This window comes from Alosa alosa, chromosome 17 (assembly GCF_017589495.1).
Source record: "Alosa alosa isolate M-15738 ecotype Scorff River chromosome 17, AALO_Geno_1.1, whole genome shotgun sequence".
In the NCBI taxonomy this organism is placed as follows: Eukaryota; Metazoa; Chordata; class Actinopteri; order Clupeiformes; family Clupeidae; genus Alosa; species Alosa alosa.
Window position 1 is genome coordinate 21,364,017 of NC_063205.1, and position 22,060 is coordinate 21,386,076.

The following is a 22,060-nucleotide window of genomic DNA, read 5'->3' on the forward strand; positions in this document are numbered from 1 at the left end:
GGATCATTGATTGGAACATTTTAAAAAACACTTTTTACACTTTTAAAAAATGGCCTGATGGTGTTGATAAAAATAAAGTGTTGAAAATAAAGTCCTTTGCAATGTCAGCAGCAAGGAATTTGCATATCACCGGAGTTCATCAACTCTATAGTCGCACATCAATTCAAAGAAATAAGTGTTGACATTGAGGGGAGTGTTAATTTATATTCATTGTGTCCCCTAGGTTATATCTGTGGCCTGAAATGCCTTGTATGTGAAAAAAAAAAACTTCTTCCCGAAGCACTTTTGAATTTATTTCCTCAGCATATTAGGTCATATCATAGATTATTATGGCCATTATTTGAACAGTGAAAATAATAATAAAAGAGTTTTTGAACTTTAATGTCACTAATGCTGATTATTCAATGATTCATTTGAATTTAAATATTTAAAATACTTTCACAGTAAAAAATATATATGTGATTAATTTAGATTAATTAATCACAGAGTATGTAATTAATTAGATTATTTTTTTTTAATCGATTGACAGCCCTAATTCAAACAGCAATAGCATGCACTTTTTGAGATCACACTACAGTAATCAGCCCGGCCCCACCGGGAATCCTCCCGACTCTCCCGATCAAGGGCGTCAGTTTGTTTTTAGAAGTGGTGGGGACAATAACCATAAGCTTGAGTGTGGTTTGAAAAGTGCTGGGTACCCTTATGTAAGCTATTCATCCATTCAACGCTGCATTACAATATGCTCTACAGTAGTGTTGCGCGGGTTAAGGTTTTTTAACATCCGCACCCACCTGACCAGGGCCCGGAGTGGAGCCACTTTTCAGCCCAGGAGTTTCAGGTCCAAGACCGGCCCACTTTTTTAGTGGTGGTGGAAATTGGATAAATAAAACAATAGTTCCGCTCTTACTATCCTGTAGTTTTTAGTAGTACCAATATTCCACTATTCCACAAGGATAGATTGATAAGTTAACAAAAAAAGGAAGGAAGAAATAAATCATTAAATGTATCCCACAATTTCACTAAGAGGCATATTGAACTATTGTTTACATGTTTTTTCTGCATGGGTCAGCTATCATGTTGTTGTTTGGTGATTTACTCCTTTACCACACCCACTTCTGAGCAAAGGCATATAGGTTGATCATGTAGCCTACTGCCGTCATATACTGTTCTTTCTTACATTAAATAACTTTAATTCATATGGTTAACTCTATTATCCTTTCTACTTGTCTAGTTATAGCTAATTTCGGGCTCATCATTTTCAGCGGGGGACTGATCTGTTGCTCAGAGGCTACTTTCGTTTTTAGGCCTAGGCTACTGCATACACAGCTTCTCAAGCTTGAGATTAGTTATCCATATTTGCATAATATTTGCAAAGTATATGAATCGCCATATTGGATGATACAAAAAGGCAAATATTTTAATTCATTTAATATGTTGCTCGCAAATAAGTTGACAACGATACAATGTCCAATATTAGCCCAATAATTACGCCGCTAATAATCATGGCTATCTCTCTTTACCAGTTGCCACTTGTGTCTGTCCGGAAGCTGTATCTGGAAGCTTGGCACACTTGGCAGCATTTTCCCCCAATACTTTTCGTCTTTTTTACCTGGCCTTTCCAGACCCTCATGGCCTCTTCGTACCATCCACCCTCCCTGACGCTCATCACCACGGCTATGGTATCTGAAAAAACTTTTTCGAAAAGACGGGCTATATGGACCCAACCAACTCTTCTTGGAAGGGGAGAACAACCCATGCAGAGGCTGCGGTGTCAGGCATAGAATGTGAACGTGTGTAGCCAACTTTAAGAGAAGATAGATCAACGTGGCAAATGTTATTTTTAAGTATTAAAAAACATCGTTGTTTTAAGAATTTTCAAACGAAATGGTTGGTAATAAGCACATTTACGATACAATAAAAAACTCTGCTCACAGGTTTGTGTGTGTGCGTGTGTGTGCATGCGTGTGTGCGTGCGTGTGAGTGTGTGTGTGTGTATTACTGCCAGCCACACTACTCCAGTATAAAACTCTGCTCACAGGTTTATGTGTGTGTGTGTGTGTGCGTGTATGTGTGTGCATGCGTGCGTGCGTGCGTGTGTGTTTGTGTGTGCATGCGTGCGTGTGTGTGTGCATGCGTGTGTATGTGTGTGTGTGAATGCGTGTGTGTGTGTGTGCGCATGTGTGTGTGTGTGCGCATGTGTGTGTGCGTGCGTGCGTGTGTGTGTATTACTGCCAGCCACACTACTACAGGTTTTCTGTGAGCATTCGGAGCGCTCGCCAGCTTCTCATGCGCTGACCCAACCTGACTGCAAGCCTTCAGCCTCTTACCAGTGGTACAGTATACACTTTGATTCAACTTCCTTTACTTATTAATTGCAAGCAATCCTGAAAATTATCAAAATAATTATTGTGGCTTTTTGGAAAATTATGATTATTATTTTTTTAAGATAATATAATTGATACAATAAATAATGTATATGTGAATATTGTTGTTAAGTAGCATGCATTTTTATGCATTTATTTTTCTCTTTAAATACAGTCTGGACTGTGCACTAAATTAACAAGGTAATTTCCTCATATTAGCTTTCTCATTTCAAGTCGGTGTATATTGATGACTCAGTTCAAAAATACTGATGTTGACTCTCTGTACAGCCCTACAGAATGCGGGCTGTAATTGTCTTCAGTGTTCTCCTTGCCACTGCCTGGGCTTCTTGTACAGTAAGTGACACACACACATTAAACCAGTGGTTCTCACTAGTGGGAAAAACAGACATGACAGGTGGGGCGCGAAGATTATTTTTTGGGCCTATCTTTAATAATGCCTTTCTTTTTTGACAAGGAAGATCATAGGTTCAAAACAATGGCCACATGCAAACATAGGAGTCATAAACAGAACGACATATAAATTTAAACATCATACTCCAGTTGTCAATTGAGAAATTGTATTGAATTCTTACTTCCGTAATCAGCAGGGGGTGGGACTGTTGCCGTCTACTGGCTAAGTGTGGTGGCAAATCACTGGCGAACATATTTGCCACTAGTGGCAAACTTCTCATTGTTGCCAGAACTTTGCTGGTAGTTTGCCTCTAGTGTATTTTTTGCTGATAGTTTGCCTCTAGTGTAGTTTTTGTAAGGGTTGGTCTGTGATACAGTCCGAAAATAATTTTCAAACTAAAAGTGTTGGAACATTGATTTCCCCTCATGTGAATCTTAAAATAGAAGTATTAAACTATTTAATGTGATGTGTCATCATAGGTAATCAAAGACTTTGCCTTTTAATGAATGTTTAATGTCTTTCAATCAGTCATATTTTAATACATTTAATACTATTAATTCATAGCATTTGTCACGAAACAAACCACAACCAGCATGGACATTATGTGAACCCAATATGAGAAGATGTAATTTTCTCAAACGTTTACTCAACATACAAAATACTAATCTTGACAGACTTTAAATGATTAAATTATTAAACTAAAGATTAAATTAAAGACTTTTATGAGTATGTAAGAGCTGAGCTTGACATAATTAAAATGAAAGGTGGCCCTTAGTGAAAAGGCACCATGGTAGTGGTATTGCCTGTGCCATGCGTCTCGTACCCCATATCGTCCATACTGTCAAATTGGGCACCTAGGGAGGTGATGCCCGCTCTGCTGGCACGCCCGCTGAGGATCCTCAGCTCGCTCTCGCTGTTGGTGCCGTAGTGGCTGAAGGACAGGCCCTGAGGTTGGCCCGCTGCCAGGACACGGCCCCTGTTGGTCACAAACTGCAGCAGGGAGATGAAGTTGCTGGGGATGTACTTCCCTGATACCTGGACGATGGCCTCGCCCTTAAAGAGGGACATCTCCACAAGGTTGGTGGTGTTGCGGCCGACCTGAGGACTCCAGGCGAAGCCATACTTCAACTGAAACCTGAATGCGATCAATTGACCATATAAGAGGCAGGTTATTCTCAGTGTTTCCAGAGGGGTAAAAGTTCCAGTTCGCAGCAAAAGCTGCCTTCCCTCTTTGAGAGGAACACCAAATATAGAGGAAGGTGATATAAGTTACCGAGGGATGACCTTCGTCTTTGGAGCTAGAGGCTTTCCTTTCATCAGTCTACCTACCAAAAGCTATGGCCAAACATAGCTAACATAGATCTATATTTATTAGAACTGCAGAAGCAGTCTAGAATGATTTAATTATTCTACAAATCTGACAGCTTAGTAGACAATTTGTTCAGCACTTCCTCATTGCTGAAATCAGTTAAACTAAGTTTAGTGGAGTAAACTCACAAAGGGGGTCTGATCAGATTTAGAATCGTAGCCGCCTCAGATTTGGTCCCTGGGGGCCATGACCGTCATATGGATGCTATTAGGTGGAAAAGATAGAAAACAGAAACTAACTAACTAATACAGTTGTTTTAAAGTCAAATATGGATGTTATTAGGTGGAAAAGGATAGAAAACAGAAATGAACTAACTAATACAGTTGTTTTAAAGTCAAAAGAAACAAGTTATCTTGGTATTGATGTTAAATTGTGTATTCATTCAATTGAAAATATTCATGTAAAACTATAATAGCCCTAGGAGACTTGGAAGAATATGTATCCAAAGATGACCAATATCTAGTAAAGATTTTGCTTACAGCAAGTAAGAAGGCTATCACTAAGAATTGGCTGAAAGCAAACATACCAAATCATAAACAGTGGTGAACTATCGAGGAAATCCAAGGGATGGAAAGGATAACATACTGTACAAATTAAAAATGAAAGAAGAATTATATGAAAAGAACTGGGGAAAGTAGTTACAAAATGAATTGAAGGTAGACATACCAAGTTAAAACAAAAATGTAGAGTATGAATGTTCCCGCATGTTATAGCCCCCCTTATTATGACCGCCGCGCAGCGAATAGCGATTTTTTCTTTTTTTTTCTTTTTCGCATGTCCAAATTTCCGTCAAGGATTCCAGGACACTGTAAGACCGGGGTACACGAAACTTGGTGGGCATGTAACCCCACATGGACAGCATGGAACCTCCTGTTCTGGACTGGACCCCCCGAATGGAGGGTAGGGCAGACACAGTTTTCTGTGAATATCTCGAGAACCGTAGGGTTTAGGAGGAACATTTTTTTTTGTATGTGGATCTCAAAGGGCCATGTCAACCCATTCCATAACCACTCATTTCATGTATAGCCACCTAGTTAAACACAAAAAGTAAAAATGAGGTGTTGTAATCGCGAGGTATCTGTGACCTAACATAGTCAAAACTGCACGAAATTGGAAGTGTAGGATCATTATGACACCCTCTGAGTGCACGCCAAGTTTCGTGGAATTCCGTTCATGGGGGGCCACACAATAAATTAATTTATGTTACTATACACCAACTGGCCTGTAGGTGGCGGAGACAGTTTTCTGTGAATATCTCGAGAACCGTAGGGGCCTAGGAGGTCCACCTTTTTTTTGTATGTTGGTCTTAAGGGGGCATGTCAACCTATCCCATTACCACTTATTTCATGTATAGCGCCACCTAGTTAAAAATTAAAAAGCAAAACATTAGGTGTTTTCATCACAATATCTCTGGCTGACATGGTCAAAATTGCACGAAATTGAAAGTGTAGGATCATTATGACACCCTCCGAATGCATGCCAAGTTTCGTGGACTTTCGTTCATGGGGGGCCTTACAATAAAATAATTTATGTGTACATTTAGTGACCATACACCAACAAGGATTCCCGGGACACTGAAAGACCGGGGTACACGGAACTTGGTGGGCATGTAACCCCACATGGATAGCATGGAACCATCGCTTTTCGTTTTGATCTGTAGCCCCCCCGCTGGACTGGACCCCCCGAAAGGAGGGTAGGACACACACAGTTTTCTGTGAATATCTTGAGAACCGTAGGGCCTAGGATGACCAATTTTTTGCGTATGTTTGCCTCCAGGGGTCATGTAAACCCATTCCATATGCACACATGTGCATAAACAGATACACACGCACACACAAACATTCACAGTAATCCTACGTATGACACATACTCACACAGTAGACATATATACGCATGCATGCACATGCACACACACAGGCACATAAACAGGCAAACACACAAGCACATGCACACCCACCCACACACACCCACCCACACACCCACACACACATAAACATAAACATGTACATGCACAAAATTCAAGAATTTCTCAGAATTATGAACAGGCAAGATGGGGGTGGGGTTGTATAAAATGTATATTACATGTGAAATCTATCATAACTAATCATGTTTTGGTACTTGTTGTCTAGCAGATACCAGTGAGAATTGAGTGTGCATAATGCAATTCAGTGAGACAGTTAGAATCATATATGCCTTACAGCGTGACTTATTTCTGTGGAAAACATGTGCTGGACTGGGCGGCGGTCATATTTTGTACCGCTCTGCGGTACATCTAGTTTATTTATTTATTTGTGTCACAAAAACACTAAAATGTATGTATGTATCTATGTATGTATTTGTTGTTACCAATAAAAATAAAGTAAAAAAAAACTATAATAGCCTACTCCCACTATTATTGTTCTTGTTCGAAAAAAATAATGCAGATGTGAGTGGAGCGTGGGCACACGGAATGTGTGTGCAAGTGTGCAGTGTGGTATAATAAATAATGAGTAAATAGCCAATAATGGTCTTCGCTAATTACAATCAGCTAACTTGAAAACAGCCGTGTTCAATGAAGCACAGTATCAGTATAGGCTATTGCTGAAGCGTCAGCCCTTGTGTGAAGCCCTCCTTTTGTAAAGACCTATGCAGGTAAAGACATGGAAGTTATCCTTCCCTTCCTTGTAGCATCCCATTGTATATTCCAATGTGGGGAAAAGTTCACCTCATCTAAATAACGATTTTATTTCCTCATTAGCAGCATAATTGAGGTTGAAGATATTTAGTGCTTCAAGTTATTCACTTACAGGACCTTCAAGATACAGTACATAGCCTTGTGATTCTCTTGTTCAGTTCTGCACTGGACTTAAATTAGGAACCTCAGGCACAGATATTGTAAAAACACATGATTTTGGCCTATTAATTTTAATGTGGCTCATTGAAAGCGCTGCCTTTTTGTTCTGTGAAGGATTGGAGTTGTAGGCGCCTGATATTCTTAAAGCAACACCAAAGGACTTTCCCTCTGTCGCACGCACGCTATTTGTTTATCCAGCACCAGCTTGGCAAATAACGATGTCCACAGACAAGGTAGAATATGTTGCACGATTTATGAAAGTATGATGTATTGCGACATCAGATGCAAGTCAAATTTGTAGTTTCTTATGTCTCATTCCATCAAACTACAGACCTGCTACCAGATCTGGCAAACTTACATAGTGCGGTTATAACCGATAGAGGGCCGCAAAGCGAATGCAGAAGTGCCGTTCACCCTGTTACAGGTTGATGAACCACTGAAACGATTTTTGAAACATTATTTTAAGGTACAAAAAAACTCTTTGGTGTTGCTTTAATGTACTTGAACGTGTCCTAGTCACACAGCGTACCTTTATTGTTCCCTTTGTTTTTCACTTTGAAAACTTACATAGTGGTTACTGGTATCACAGGGGCCAAAATCCGAGGCGCCTAAAATTCTAAATCTGATCAGTTTTTTTTACTTTGCTGAATACAAAGTGATACATTTTTGTGCTTAACTGGCCCACTAGTACAACATTCTGAGTTTACATACCCAGTGACAATGTTGTTGTTCTGCTCCCACATTCTAACAGCGGTGATGCGGCCCGTTCCAGGCGTGGCATACCGGGTTCCGGTGCCGCTGCCCACGGTTTCAGAGAAAGAGTACCGATCCGTCTGGTCTGTGTGACAAAAGAGGAGAGATCATACGTTAGGAAACGTTATCACCTGCTGCCACAACCCTCATTATTCCCCACTTTCCCGGCTCCGTTCATGGTTTGATGGTGCCAAAGCACCGCCGTTTCCTGCCGACATTTGCCGCTGTGAGTCTGATTCACTGCATTTGTTGGCAGTCAGCCACTGCGGTGTCGGGTTTCATGGTCTGCTTAGCGATGTGTACAGGTACTCACGTTGAGCCCAGGCACTGGAGCACAGAAGACACAAGGCCAGCAGCGCAAACATGTCTGCAAGAAGACACAACATGTAGTTAGTAGTCTATAATTTTAGTAGTTTAGTATATTTTTAGTAGTTTGAGGTGTTTCTTTATGACATTAATACTTTGAAAATATGCTGCTTTAAAATATCTTGGGATTTGTCTGAAAGGCACTCACTGTCTTTGTATGTGTGTAGTGTCCAAGAAGGAGCAGGATCTTCGCTTCTGAGCAGGAGATTCTGAATGATGTATACTTACCATTTCTCTGCTTATTTATAGTGTTTTTCAGTGAATGGTCATATTCAAAGTACACAGTTCAGGTTACTCATCTATTGTTCGACTGGTAATTGCAAAACACTTTCTTTGTGAAATGGCAAAAATAAGAGAAGGGAATATCACTAATTGTGAAATGTTTCCCTCTCTCTGCAACAAGACAATGCTCAGGCTTAGTAGGGATTTTCAACGATTGTGTTGAGTTTAGATAGATTTTCCAGAATACAGATGAAACAATGGCCTACTGGCACATTAACTGAGACGTAACCCGTATGCGTCATCACAACATTTATGGGGTGGATCTTTCTCAGTATAACTGATAATGTGAGCGGTGTGGCGGTGTCGGGTTTCATGACTTATATGTCATCACACCATTTATGGGGTGGATCCTCAGAATATAAAATAACAGAGAAGTGTGTTGAACATAAAAGAAGTAGCATTATTTACCCACAGATTTTACGCTAAATATGCCCCCCAGCATCAGAAATACATCCCACCCTCCTGCCATACAGCCATTCTACACAGGCTTTTTGGAACTTTTGATCGCGTGGCGGCAACATCAAACAGTGTCACAACTCTCTCTTTGGCCTATTTCCAGACAATGGCAGGTGTGCTTGCAGTTATACATCCAGGTGACAAGACAGGATTTGTTTTGTTTTGTTTTTTCAACCAGCTGAACTAACTTGGCCTTGCTCGATTACATTTTTTCTTGATCACTTTAATGCTTGTGTCAACTCAGACATTAAGTTTTCAAAACAATTAACATATAAATCTAAACAAAAGCACTCTGGCCAAAATTATACATTTTGCACTCATGTTCAAAAAACATGTTTAAAAAATCAGCAAAAAAAACATGTTTTTTTTTACCTTCAAACAACACAACTTGTAGTCAAATCACTATGCTTTCAATCAATCATTACACAATGGACAACAAAATACATGTACGTGTCATTTTTTTCTAATTTGTATGGTATCTAATTTGTATGGTATGGTAGTTAATGTATTGAATAAAATGAATTGTTATCATTCCTCCCAAGATGTAACTGTCATTGACATGTAGGACTATAAGTACCTAAAAGACACATTTCATACATTGAACTACAACTTGAAATAGAGACCTACAATAAACATCTTGACATGTCAGGTTTTGTATTGTCTCAATACTTTCTCTAAATGTGCCTTAGATCTATGCTTGCAAATGGATAACGAATGATTGCTGATTGAAGAATTGTGCAAAGTGTCACACAGTGACATTAGAAGTTAATAATTTTGCAAGCAATATTAATTAGATGTGAGTAATTGCTTTCCATTTGTTCAACACAGTTAATCCAATAGAGCTTGGACTCTGTATGAGAACTGTGTTAGATGTTTTGGAAAAGGATCTGATAAATGTGTTAAACCGATGAAAAAGTGATAACACATGACTTCTGCTGTGCCCATAGGTGAGGCTCAAGGTCAAGCAGATCACAGGACCATTAAGTGCATGTAAGCAATCAAGAAATACTGTAATAATAAAGGTATGGATTTTACTTTTTAATTTGGATTTTACTTATTTTATAATTACACATCAATAAAAACTCCAGGCCACCAACTCCCATACATTCCATACAACAGCAAGCCCAGGCTGCACCAGGCTGTATTTGTTGCCGTTTCCGGAACCTGGGCTGTCTACAGAGACCTTGATTTTTTTTTTTTACAGTGTATTCAGGGGACAGGAAGCTAGCGGATTGTGAGGTGATGTTTGCTGTATGTGACAAAAAATGTTTTAGCTTAGAAACCTTTAAAATGACAAAGTTCTTTGTAATGTCTGACAATATTATTCTACTGCTGCATGCATTTGCAAGCCGAAGAAAACATGTAAAATCTATGCAATAAGACAAAAGCTTTGGCTATACAATAAGACATCAGTTTCCACAGGAATAGAGACTCTGACGTGAAGTTAATTGAGTCGTACTGGCTCCACAGGAAGAGGGCGCCATCTCCTCTGGGCTGAATCAGAATCTGTTCACACATAAGGAATTTGGTTCTGGTTGCTGGTTTCACACTAGCATTACAAGTAGGCTAAGGGATAATGGACGACACGGTGGTCTGTTTACAGAAGTTAATGCACGGTCAAGGTTGTAAAACGGCCCCGACGCGAAGCGGAGGGCCGTTTAAACCTCGTAAGTGCATTCATTTCTGTGAACAGACCACCATGGAGTCCATTATCCCGCTTATTCCACTGTTGCCACTTGCGTTGTGTTCATTTCCTGTTACAATTTAAACGTTTTAATCGCTTGTTTGTAGAACTAATTTCTTCCGACACATATCAACTAATTTCTCAACTTGCAGGACAAACTGCCGTTACTAGTTCTAAATGGATGGTTGCTACGGCCAAAGGCCAGTCGTTAGTTCTATCTCTCCCGTTGTCAAGCGGGTGTATCCCAAAATTCTGATGAACTTTAGCTTTGAAACATCGCTATTTTACTTAGCCTGCTGTCATCCATCTAGCTAAAAGCCACCTCCGTCATATGCTACAATGTTGCCATGTTCTGAACGTCTGCATTTTACAGCTCGGATGCAACGTGACAGTTCATTTAAACTTCAGAACGAGTTCAGCGAATTAATATACAAGTGTGATACGGCCAAAAAAATGGATCTACTTCATAGGTGTGCAGATAACATACGGTGGTTAATGGTCGTTCTAAATTACTTAGGACAATGGGAAATTCAACCAAGCAGTGGAATAATAATAATAATAAGACAATAATGTACAGATATACATACATACATATACTGTATATAAATACACACACATACATAGGCTACAAAACAATATTTCATACAGACAAGCAGTGCTGAGAGAAAAAATGACAAAGTAACATGATAATTATGGTTATGGTACTGTATGCATTTATCAGACACTTTTGTCCAGTTTTACTATGAACTATGTAATGACCTTTGTAGATCATGTCTTCTGGTCCACAAATTATGCTGTGTGTTGATCTAAAACATTAAGCTTCAGCATTTGTGAACAACAGTTATAAATTTATGTTCAACTTACCTGGTTAGGAGGTGCGTCTGGTGTATCGCACAGGTTTGTCTTCACCCCTCATTAGCAGTGGGCTTTTAACCTGACTCCAGATGGCAGATGAATTTCGTTCCGCTTAGCTCCACTCATCCATCTGGAACCCATCCATTGGAATAGTGTTTCAGAAGGCTGGGCCTAATAAAAAAAATGCTTGCATATGATTGAATAAGCCACTTGTCCGTCATCTATTGACGTGCTACTTCAACCACTCACATCGAAGCCAACCCGCGACGCTGATAACAGTCTCACGGTCGCTTTCCACTACGTCACATCTATGAAACTCCCTCCCCTGCGCCCTGATTGGCTGAACCATAAAGTCGGTTGCAGAAATCACTCTCAATGGAAGAGGTCCCAGATGGATGTGAGTGAAGCTAGGCGGAGCTAAGCGGAACGAAATTCATCTGGCTAGGGTCAGGTTAGTGGGCTTTGTCTTGAGCATGTAGAATGCAATAGCTAAAGTCAAACACATTATTACACATTATTGATCCACATAGTGCTATTAACAATAGAAAGCTTAGGACCTGACACACACACACACACACACACACACCACACACACACACACACACACACGCAGACATACACACACTCGACACACACACACAGACAAGCAGTGCTGAGAAAAAATGACAAAGTAACATGATAATTATGGTTATGGTACTGTATGCATTTATCAGACACTTTTGTCCAGTTTTACTATGAACTATGTAATGACCTTTGTAGATCATGTCTTCTGGTCCACAAATTATGCTGTGTGTTGATCTAAAACATTAAGCTTCAGCATTTGTGAACAACAGTTATAAATTTATGTTCAACTTACCTGGTTAGGAGGTGCGTCTGGTGTATCGCACAGGTTTGTCTTCACCCTCATTAGCAGTGGGCTTTTAACCTGACCCAGATGGCAGATGAATTTCGTTCCGCCTAGCTCCACTCATCCATCTGGAACCGATCCATTGGAATAGTGTTTCAGAAGGCTGGGCCTAATAAAAAAAATGCTTGCATATGATTGAATAAGCCACTTGTCCGTCATCTATTGACGTGCTACTTCAACCACTCACATCGAAGCCAACCCGCGACGCTGATAACAGTCTCACGGTCGCTTCTCCACTACGTCACATCTATGAAACTCCCACCCTGCGTCCTGATTGGCTGAACCATAAAGTCGGTTGCAGAAATCACTCTCAATGGAAGAGGTCCCAGATGGATGTGAGTGAAGCTAGGCGGAGCTAAGCGGAACGAAATTCATCTGGCTAGGGTCAGGTTAGTGGGCTTTGTCTTGAGCATGTAGAATGCAATAGCTAAAGTCAAACACATTATTACACATTATTGATCCACATAGTGCTATTAACAATAGAAAGCTTAGGACCTGACACACACACACACACACACACACACACCACACACACACACACACACACGCAGACATACACACACTCGCGCACACACACAACAGATATGTTTTCATTGCTTCTGGAAATGGCCAGGTAGGCCATTCGAGCACATCTGCTTCAGAGAGCTGGATATGAGTTCTATCTGCATTTGACTGCAGCCTTGTACACTCTGGGCTGTCTGTATTTTTCTTTACGATATGTTTTAGTTGCTGCTGCTGGTGTGTGTGTGTATGTGTATGTGTGTATGACACCTATGCATACAAACATGAAACAGGAAGTAAATGTGTGACCATTATGTTTTGTGTGTGTGTGTGTGTGTGTGTGTGTGTGTGTTTGACCATCACAGATGTTCTTGTCCTACACAGCATGTTTGCATATTATATTTCTGTGAAAGCTTTTAAAAACAAAGCTCTTACCGAGGAGGAGAACAACTTTGAAGCAGTGAGGAAGCAGGGCCAGGAACCAGGAGTCTAGCAGGAGGTCACATGGTGCATTCTGGGAATCGTAGGAGAGTTTGGCGTTGCCATGGCATTGGGCATCCGGCGTCAACAAACACACTCTCACGGCACCTTTGGTTCCGCTCGGAATGTGGAATGTCAGAGACTCCACAAAGCTGGAGTTACCTGAACAGGACAACACTGGGGACCTGGTCATGTGACAAAACAGGGAAGTAGAGTGTCAAAAGTACAGACAGGTAGGACAGTATGTGTGAGTGTGTGCAAGTGTGGTTGAGTGTGTGTATGTGTATCTGTGTGTCTGTATATAGGAAAGTGGTTTCAAAAGTGTTGTGTCTTTCCTATATGCTTGCTCTCTCATTGTCCCTGCCTGAATGTACTGTACCGTCCATACTGTCAGTGAATCCATCCATGGATGTGATTCCATGTTTTATGTACTTCCTTGCCTATACCTAATTGTACAGTGTACTTGGGTACCTTGAAAGGCGCTTTTCTCATAATAAATGTATTATTATTATTATTATTATTATTATTATTATTATTAATATAACAGCCTGAAAGAATTTATATGTAGGACATCATATTAAAAATCTTGTTCTAACTGTTACGACCCCATGTGACCCCTTCAGGCCTGGCATGGCCATTGCATGGGCAATGCAGGCCTAGCTTGCCCAATTAGATAATCACACACGCCTGGTAAAAGTGTGTGGGTATTTAAGGGTTTGCAGTCTCTCTTAATTTGGGGCACTTTTCTGTTAGGCACATTCTGTTGCAGGCACCTTTGGGTTATCTCTTGCCCACTGGCACCTTCTCTTACTATCTTTGAACATCATACTGACTTTGGAACACACTTGCATACACACTTTTACTTTCCCCTAGACATCTTTTGATAATGGTTATTTATTAGTGATGGGCAAATGAAGCTTTGGTGAAGCACTGAACCACTTTGAACAGTTGATTCGAAAATGGGTTCATTACTTGAAGCTTAAATAACAGCGACCTCTCCTGGTGAAAAGCCAAGACTGCATCTAAATTATCCTGGCTAGAAAGTGGACAGGAAGCTTTACTAGTGAAATAAATCTAGTGCACGCACCTAACCACCCCACCCCCACATACGTAGTGCACATGAATAAGAATGGGATATCATTCTTTTTATAAATAAAGATCAGGAGCCATCAGAATAAAGTTTTCCCACGTCTCTCTTACATTGTAATAAAAATAAATTGATACGAACAAACTATGCTTGTCACAGTAGAGGCTACGAACCAAACGCAATGTTGTGCTTTGGCCTAAAGTTTTTATGCTTTGAGCGTGCTACAATTCAGACTAGAAACGAGGCCGTGCCTGATCGGTTCGCGAGGCTGTGGTGCTGCAAAACACTCAGGTGATTCCATTCAGAGAATGAAGCAGTTTCTGCTTCGGGTGTCATATGTCACGTGCTTTTTCCATACCAAAGCAACCTTTGGAGCAGTGGTTCAAATGGAATTGTAGTTAATGGTTTGAAGCACGTATCGAAGCTTCAGTGTCAGACTGCCATCACTATTATTTATAGCTTTTGGTTACTTTTAAATAAATACTTGATTGGTTAAAGTTATCTCTGTTGTCCCGACTCCCTCTTTATGTTGTGGCTTAGAGCCGGGTCGTAACATAACCAATCACTATACAGTAAGTATGATTTCAAGATATTCTTTTTCAGGAGTTAATTACTGTAATTAATCAAGCCCCATCTGCCATTCCATATCCTTTCTCTACACAAGGCCTTGTATAGATATTATGTTTATCTAATCTTTTGTTTGTTCCACAGAAGGCAATCTGCCGTCACTCCTATAGGTATAGATTCAATTACATCTGCACCAATGTCGGGGCCTATGCCAATGAGTTTTTCATTCTTTAAATGTTAATCTATGGAATCTATGAATAAGTTAAATCTTATTCCAACTCAACAAGTCTATCTGGGAGAAGTGATTTTCTATGTGTCAAACCCTCAGGGCAAAGGTAAAGATTATTATTATAAAGGTTGTTATTGTTAAATTACTAGGGCAATTCAGACAACATTCTTTTTCAGGAGAGGTACCTACTCTTTGGGATTGCAGTCCAGTCCTTGGAAGACGATCTTTGTGACTGATTCCAGGTTCCTTCCAGTTATAAGAGCGTAGCATGTGCCTTTGAGGGAGACCCTGTCTGGTATCAGAGACAAAATCTCTGGTTTCTGAGGAAAGAGGAGAGAACATGTGTGGGGGAATGGGTGCTCAGAGAGACTACGGAGGAGGGAGAGAGAGAGAGAATACTAAAATATAAATGAAATGATTGAAATGTAATAGCAGACCAAAATAATAAACTTGCTTTCCATATCAAATAATCAAAAGTTGGTCATGGCATGCACAGATCAACTGTGCTTTTGAATAACTATTTCTACCATCATGCTTCAGGTGACATGAGTAAAAAAACAATCATGAGACAAAGTATTTTTCTTTGATAAAAAGGCTGACATAAAATAATTAAATGACACTAAAAATAGCCTAGGCCTCTATTTAAGTTGTTTTGGTGTGTCACCCAAAGATTTGCAACCCCTGTTAAAATGTTCTGTTGTCAAGCCAAATGCCCCATCAGATCCTCCATGTGTGACCATTTACAACTGTTGTTTTTCAGGTAACATGTCTATCCTGCGCTTCTTAGACATAAGATGGAGCTGAGGGCGCAACTTACCGAGTAGTTTTGACCTGACGGGCAGTTTTGGCAAACATCCTAGCCAGGGAGAGAGAGGGACGACAGAAAGAGCCAATATGTTATCTGAGAGTAATTGTAAGAGATGAAGAACTGCTGCTGTTGTAGTTGTTGTTGTTGATGATGTACCAGAGGCTTGTCTCACCTGTGTACTGGTTGAGTTATCTGAGGATGCTGTTCTCCAGGTACAAGCATCACCTGAGAGAGACCACACACACCCTGCAGAGAAGCACTCCATACACCTGTGGAACACACACACACAATCTGCAAAATTGATTAAAAAAAATATATATATTTGAAAGAACTCTGGGCTTTTTCATTTGCTTCAAACACACTGAATATGAGGAAGGAAAACAGCTTTCTTACAAAGCAGAAGTCGGGCTTCCTCTGATGCTGGAGCAGTTTTTCAAAAGCACGTCCTTAGTGAGCGTCTCCGTCTGGAATGTGATCCTAACTCTGAGGCGGAGTCCTGCACACATTAGCACACACAGAGGCTCTCTGGGTCACACACACTACAACGAAGATAACTTACTGATTCTTTTCTATTATTGTGTTACATGTTTTTTTCTATATTTCTGATATGTTGCTGATTGGATCATAAATGGCCACAGCAATGACGAGGAATGACTGATGTTTTTTATTATTGTGTTTCTTGTTCCAAATGTAAAGCACGTTGAGCTGCATTCTTTGTATGAAAGGTGCTATACAAATAAAGCTTATTATTATTATTATTATATATTACAGCTGTCCACTGTGGTTTACTGGAGCAGTAATAAGCAGGGAAGCTCTCACTAGTAGGTGCAGGAACAGTTGGAGGGGCCCAGACTGTCACACTTCTCTAAAGCACATGAGAAACATATGCCTCCATTCAGGTTGGGTGCAGCTGTCACTGTGATGTTCTGACATGGGACAAGACAAGAAAACCAAAGACTCATACCAGGATCTGACTCATAATAAGACTATTAAACTATGCAATTAAATCATTCATAAAAAAAGCCTCCTCTACCTGCCCAGTGCTGCGTCTGACCATGTGGACAGACATAATGTCCCTCTGTTGGGACTTCCCAGGAACCGAGAGACCCAGTGCGAGCTGGAACAGTCATCCTGGAACGTGCATCTGGAGCGGAACAGAGAATAGAAGTCTTAAAAAGCATGAGAATGTTCATAACAGCATGGATTCAGTAGCAGCAACTGGAAACCATGCATTTCCTCTGAATTATTTTTGGAATCTGATCCCTTATCATACCTGTTCATTCTTACTCGTTGCTCGACTTATCGTGACTAAATTCAAGATGGCTGCAAACGCTAAACTTCGTGAAGATACTGTCTGTAGAAATCGTCTTGTAAGTAAACTACCAGTGCTTTTTCAAAGTTCTCAATGTCTCGTTTTAAATGTCAGGGCCCTCGGAAGTCTACCAATGAAGTGTGGAGATACATTGAGCCTCGTAAATGGGTGTAAAACAGTGATTTATTTGCATGGCTAGCCCGATGCCGAAGCACCACTATTGAAAAAGCTGTTGGTAGCATCGGCTAACTAGCGCCAGATTTTGGAGTGCAGAGGACAAGCCGAGATGGGCTATGAGACATACGTTCACACTCGGTATCATGTTTCAATACACTTTAGGTCAATATCACACCGGAATTCTCCTTTAAACAAACTAACAAACAAACAAAAACAGGAAGCTTTTGCTGTGTTGTACTTGTGAAATTATGACCAGCCTTGATCAGTCGTCCAGTTCCAGTGCCAAAGAAAAGAACAATCCAGGAGTTGCTCTTCAAAGCAGCGACAGATGTGATGGAGCTGTTCCTGAACACCACAGCAGCGGGCCTGAGAACTTTATCCGTGATTTTATTAGACTATAATAAAGAGAAACACGCAAATTACATGATGTGGCTCATAGCTTATCCACACTGGATATTGCACTTGGACTTTATAACGGCAAAATTACATTTAGCTCTTACTGTAGCTGTCAACATTAAGGACATTGATAACTACTTTTCATTTTCTTACCTCTTTCTTTTCTTTATCTTGACACGCGTCACCTTTGTTGATACAGAAACCTGAAACAGGCGCTGTGTGTGATCGGCTGATGTCGAAAACGTAAGTTACGCATGTAACTATGGATCTGTGAGACCGAGGGATGACCATATGTCAACAAAGTCATGCCCATGACCTCTGGAAGCAGAACGACTCGAGCTTGTAAATAGCGGAGATTGCTCCCGGTTCAGTCTCCTACCTTGAGCGCCTCAGGATGGTCCGGCGACAAGGATAGTGGCGTCATCCTCGGTCTCACAGATCCATAGTTACACGCGTAACTTTACGATCTGTTTCGACGTCACTCTGACCGTCACTCCGGTCCAAAAAGGGATGACACATACCAAAAAAGTCGCCGAGGAGCTCTAAGCTAACCATTAAAACCTCGCCGGTCACGGACATGAGGGCAGCGCCGCCAACCGAGCTGGGCGAAAGTGGACGCCCACCCTATAAACCTGGTAAAAGTGCAAGGCCGCCCATGAAGCCGCTGCACAGATATCGCTGCTGGTACCCCTTAAGGGCAGCCCAAGACGTAGCCATACTCCTGGTGGAGTGAGCCCTTGTACCCGAAGGGACCGGCATTCCCAGAGCCTGGTAGGCATGGGAAATAACCTCAACCAGCCACGCGACAGCCGCTGTTTGGAAAGCGGTAGTCCCTGCTTCGGCCGCCCATAACAGACAAAAAGTTGAGTGTGTTCCTCCTCAACGACCGCGCACGGGCCAGATAAGCTCTCAAAGCCCTGACTGGGCACAGAGTGAGCAACTTGTCGCAGCTCTGCCTGTGAGGCAGCAGACGGCTGGAATTGGGTCAGCTCCAGAACCTGGTTGATAGACTGCTGACTTAGAACCTTAGGCAGGAAGGCTGGATTAGGCCAAAGTGACACGCCAGTGCCCCCTGCCTGCCACCTCAGGCAGTCTTCGCTGACGGAGAGGGCGACAGCTCCTCAACGCCTGGCCAACAAAGAGCCAGGAGAAAGCTAGTTTTTAGAGACAAAGATCGCAGATCTGCATCTAAAATGGGCTCATACGGGCCTTCAGTAAGAGACATTAAAACGGTGGGCAAATCCCAGTTTGGTGCCCGCAGTGCTAACTGGATGCAACCGGGCGGCCCCTTTTAAAACTGACCAATCAGTGGATGCCTACCCAAGGGCCTGTTATCCGCAGACCCTGGTGAAAGGCTGAAATGGCCGAGGCATAAACCTTCACAGTACTGACCGCCTTGCCTTGATCCAAATAGGACTGCAAGAAGTTAAAACTTGTGGCACAGGGCAAACCGCTGGCTCAAGACCCAAGCTGGCACACCAACTAAAAAAAAGATCCTCCACCTGAGTGCATAGCAAGCTCTAGTAGAAGTAGCCCTGGCGTTGTTCAGAGTCTCCTGCACAGACTCAGCTAGCTGTTCAATGACTGACTCTGCAGGGGCCAAACCCACAGGCGCAGGGCACCTGGGTTCGGATGCCAGATCTGCCCGTCTGCTTGTGACAGAAGATCCGCCCGGCAGGGTAACTGCCATGGCTGACCCCGCAGGAGCCGGAGAAGGTCTGGAAACCAAGGCCTCGCCGGCCACCGTGGGAGCAACCAGCAGAACTGTGTGTTGGCCCTCCCTGATCCTCCGCAGGGACCTGAGGTACAAGAGGGATGGAGGAAAAGGCACAACAAGCCTGTCGGCCAGTCTTGTGACAGAGCATCCAGGCCCAAACTGCCTCCCCTGTCCAACGAGAGAGTACCACTCTGGGCAGTGAGTCGTTTCTGCCTACGCAAACAGGTCCACTTGTGCAGTCCCATACTGAGCCCAGACCTGGCTGACCACCTCTGGGTTCAATCTCCATTCCCCCGGGAGTGGCCCGGTCCTGGAGAGAATGTCGGCCGCCCTGTTCTCCACACTTGGAACGTGTACTGCCCTCACTGAAGCCAGACGCGGCCATGCCCATGACAGCAACTCCTCCGCCACCTGGAGGCACCGCCAGGACCTCGTGCCGCCTTGGTGATTGACATGATACACCGCCGAGGCGCCTGTCTGACCTCACCAGAACATGTTGGCTTCAAGAAACCCTGGCAGGAACCTCTGCAGGGCGAGATGGATGGCCTTCAGCTCGAGGACGTTGATGATCTGACGCCCAGGAGGGAGGCCACACGCCCGCTGACAGCCCTTCCCAGACAGCTCCCCAGCCTGTCAGAGAAGCTGCCTGTCGAGATGACTTGCCTCTTGTGAGGAAGGCCCCCAGTGGAACACCCTGGAGTAAGAACCTCCTGTCCGGCCCAAGGATGCAGGGCTCGGATGCAAGCAGAAGACACCTGCAACTTCACATGCCTGTCGTCTCTCGGGTGGAGCTGAAAGGCATTGAACCAACACTGCAGGGGGCGTGCCTTCAGCAGGCCCAATGGCAGTACCGCAGCTGCCGCGGCCATTAAGCCCAACAGCCTCTGGACTTTGTGGGCGGTGACCAGTCTGCCCAGCCGAAAGCCTGTCAGAGCCTCGGTCAAGCTGTCTGCCCTCCGTGGAGTGAGAGACGCCCGCCATGCTGACCGAGTCGAGGAGGACACCAAGGAAATCCGCCTGCTCAGCGGGGCTGCAAGTTGCTCTTTTTTTCCAGTTGACCGTGAAACCCAGGGCCTGGATATGGGTCAGAACCGTGTTGGTGTCGTGCACCACCTGCACCTGAGATGGGGCACAAATTAGCCAGTCGCCCAGGTACGGTAGGATCTTTAGGCCCTGGACCTGCAGGAGGGCTAGAGCGGCTGCCACCACGCGAGTAAAAATTCTGGGGGCCAGTGAAGGGCCAAATGGGAGGACCTGAAACTGGAACACCCTGCCTTGGAAGGCGAAGCGGAGGAAGGACCTGTGTGCTGGGCAGATAGGGACGTGGAAGTACGCTGCGTTTTTAGATCCAGAGACGTAAACCACTCCCCTTCCTGGATGGAACGAATCACTATTCCAACGTGGACCATTTTGAATGGCAGCACCTTGAGGTACTGGTTCAAGGGCCTGAGGTCGAGGACCGGCCGGTAACCTCCGTCTTTTTTGGGCACAATAAAATATTTGGAATAAAACCCAGTGTGCCGTGCGTGCAGCGGTACTTCTGAGATGGCCCCTTTCAGAAGCAACTCCTGGACCTCCTTGACAAGCACGGAATTTAAAAGGGGGTCTTTCACAGACGTCATCTTGACCCCTGAAAACGTAGGGGGCCGCCGTCGAAACTGTAGGCGGTAACCGTGAGTCACCGTAGCCACAACCCAAGAGTCTGGCACAATCCCTTCCCAGGAGGTCCTGGACAGCTGGGAAGGGCAATCGACGTGCAGCCCCGATCCCAGGGCAGGACCGCCACCGCTGCCTGCAACTCTGCCTGGCGCCCGCCGAGGTCTTTGCTGTCCCTCTGGGCCAGGGAGTTGGGGCTGAGCCTGGTCTGGTGCATAAAGCCGCCGGGTCCCGTGGGGCAGCATAGTTGATACTTACCTGTGGTGTTCGGGCGGGCTGCCCCACCCCCCATACTTACCTGATGCTGCCCTGTGGGGAACCGGAGCCCGCCTGTGGCACACACGCTGACCAGTTTCTCTAGAAGCGCCAGCCTGTTCCACTCTGTCCAGCACCCCCTGGGAGTCTGGATGGAACACATGCCCAGGCACCACGGGGAGACCTAAAAGGTCTGTCCTGATGGCATCAGGGAGAGAGGTTTGGGCAAGCCACACCTGTCTACGGCACAGCACCGCAGAGGCCATAGCACTCCCCACATCACGCGTCAGCTGGGAGTGGGCTGACAGTGCGGCATCCACCAGGGCCCTTGCATCATGGTCCTCCGGGCTCATCGTTTTTCGCAGAGCCGCCAGAGTGATGGCCAGGGCGTTGCCCATACGGGCTGCCCGTGCTGATGCGGCCAAAGCAGTGACTGATGAGACGGTCCGTCTTGGCACACTCCTTACGCTGGCAGCGTGGATTGGGAGATGCATTGGCAGGCCCCAGGGAAGTCCAGGCGGCGATGGACTGCTCGACCGGGTGACATATCCCCAGCCCTGAGTCGGGCCGGATAGGCAGCCTTTGCCAGCTGACG

At 43.6% G+C, this 22,060-nt stretch overlaps 1 protein-coding gene and 1 long non-coding RNA gene across 5 annotated transcripts; both read right to left on the reverse strand.

The window, feature by feature from the left end:
* Positions 1-2,825: 2,825 nt before the first annotated feature.
* LOC125310186 (zymogen granule membrane protein 16-like) lies at positions 2,826-12,386 on the reverse strand. Of its 4 annotated transcripts, none has more exons than XM_048267362.1 (5): positions 12,230-12,386; positions 8,245-10,340; positions 8,044-8,097; positions 7,689-7,815; positions 2,826-3,910 (listed from the first exon to the last, which is right to left on the reverse strand). In XM_048267362.1, exons 3-5 carry the CDS (start codon positions 8,093-8,095, stop codon positions 3,547-3,549), a joined length of 543 nt encoding a protein of 180 aa, XP_048123319.1. In that variant the 5' UTR covers positions 8,096-8,097; positions 8,245-10,340; positions 12,230-12,386; the 3' UTR covers positions 2,826-3,546. The 4 variants fall into 4 exon arrangements, 3 of the variants coding, with proteins under 3 accessions (XP_048123319.1, XP_048123316.1, XP_048123317.1); XR_007196257.1 differs by adding an exon at positions 4,273-4,348 and having other exon boundaries at positions 3,842-3,910; positions 8,044-10,340; XM_048267359.1 differs by having other exon boundaries at positions 8,044-10,340.
* A 3,970-nt stretch (positions 12,387-16,356) lies between these two features.
* LOC125310150 lies at positions 16,357-17,075 on the reverse strand. Its single transcript, XR_007196251.1, has 3 exons — positions 16,986-17,075; positions 16,772-16,878; positions 16,357-16,448 (listed from the first exon to the last, which is right to left on the reverse strand). It is a non-coding gene; the product is annotated as an uncharacterized LOC125310150 (long non-coding RNA).
* Between the last annotated feature and the right edge of the window lie 4,985 nt (positions 17,076-22,060).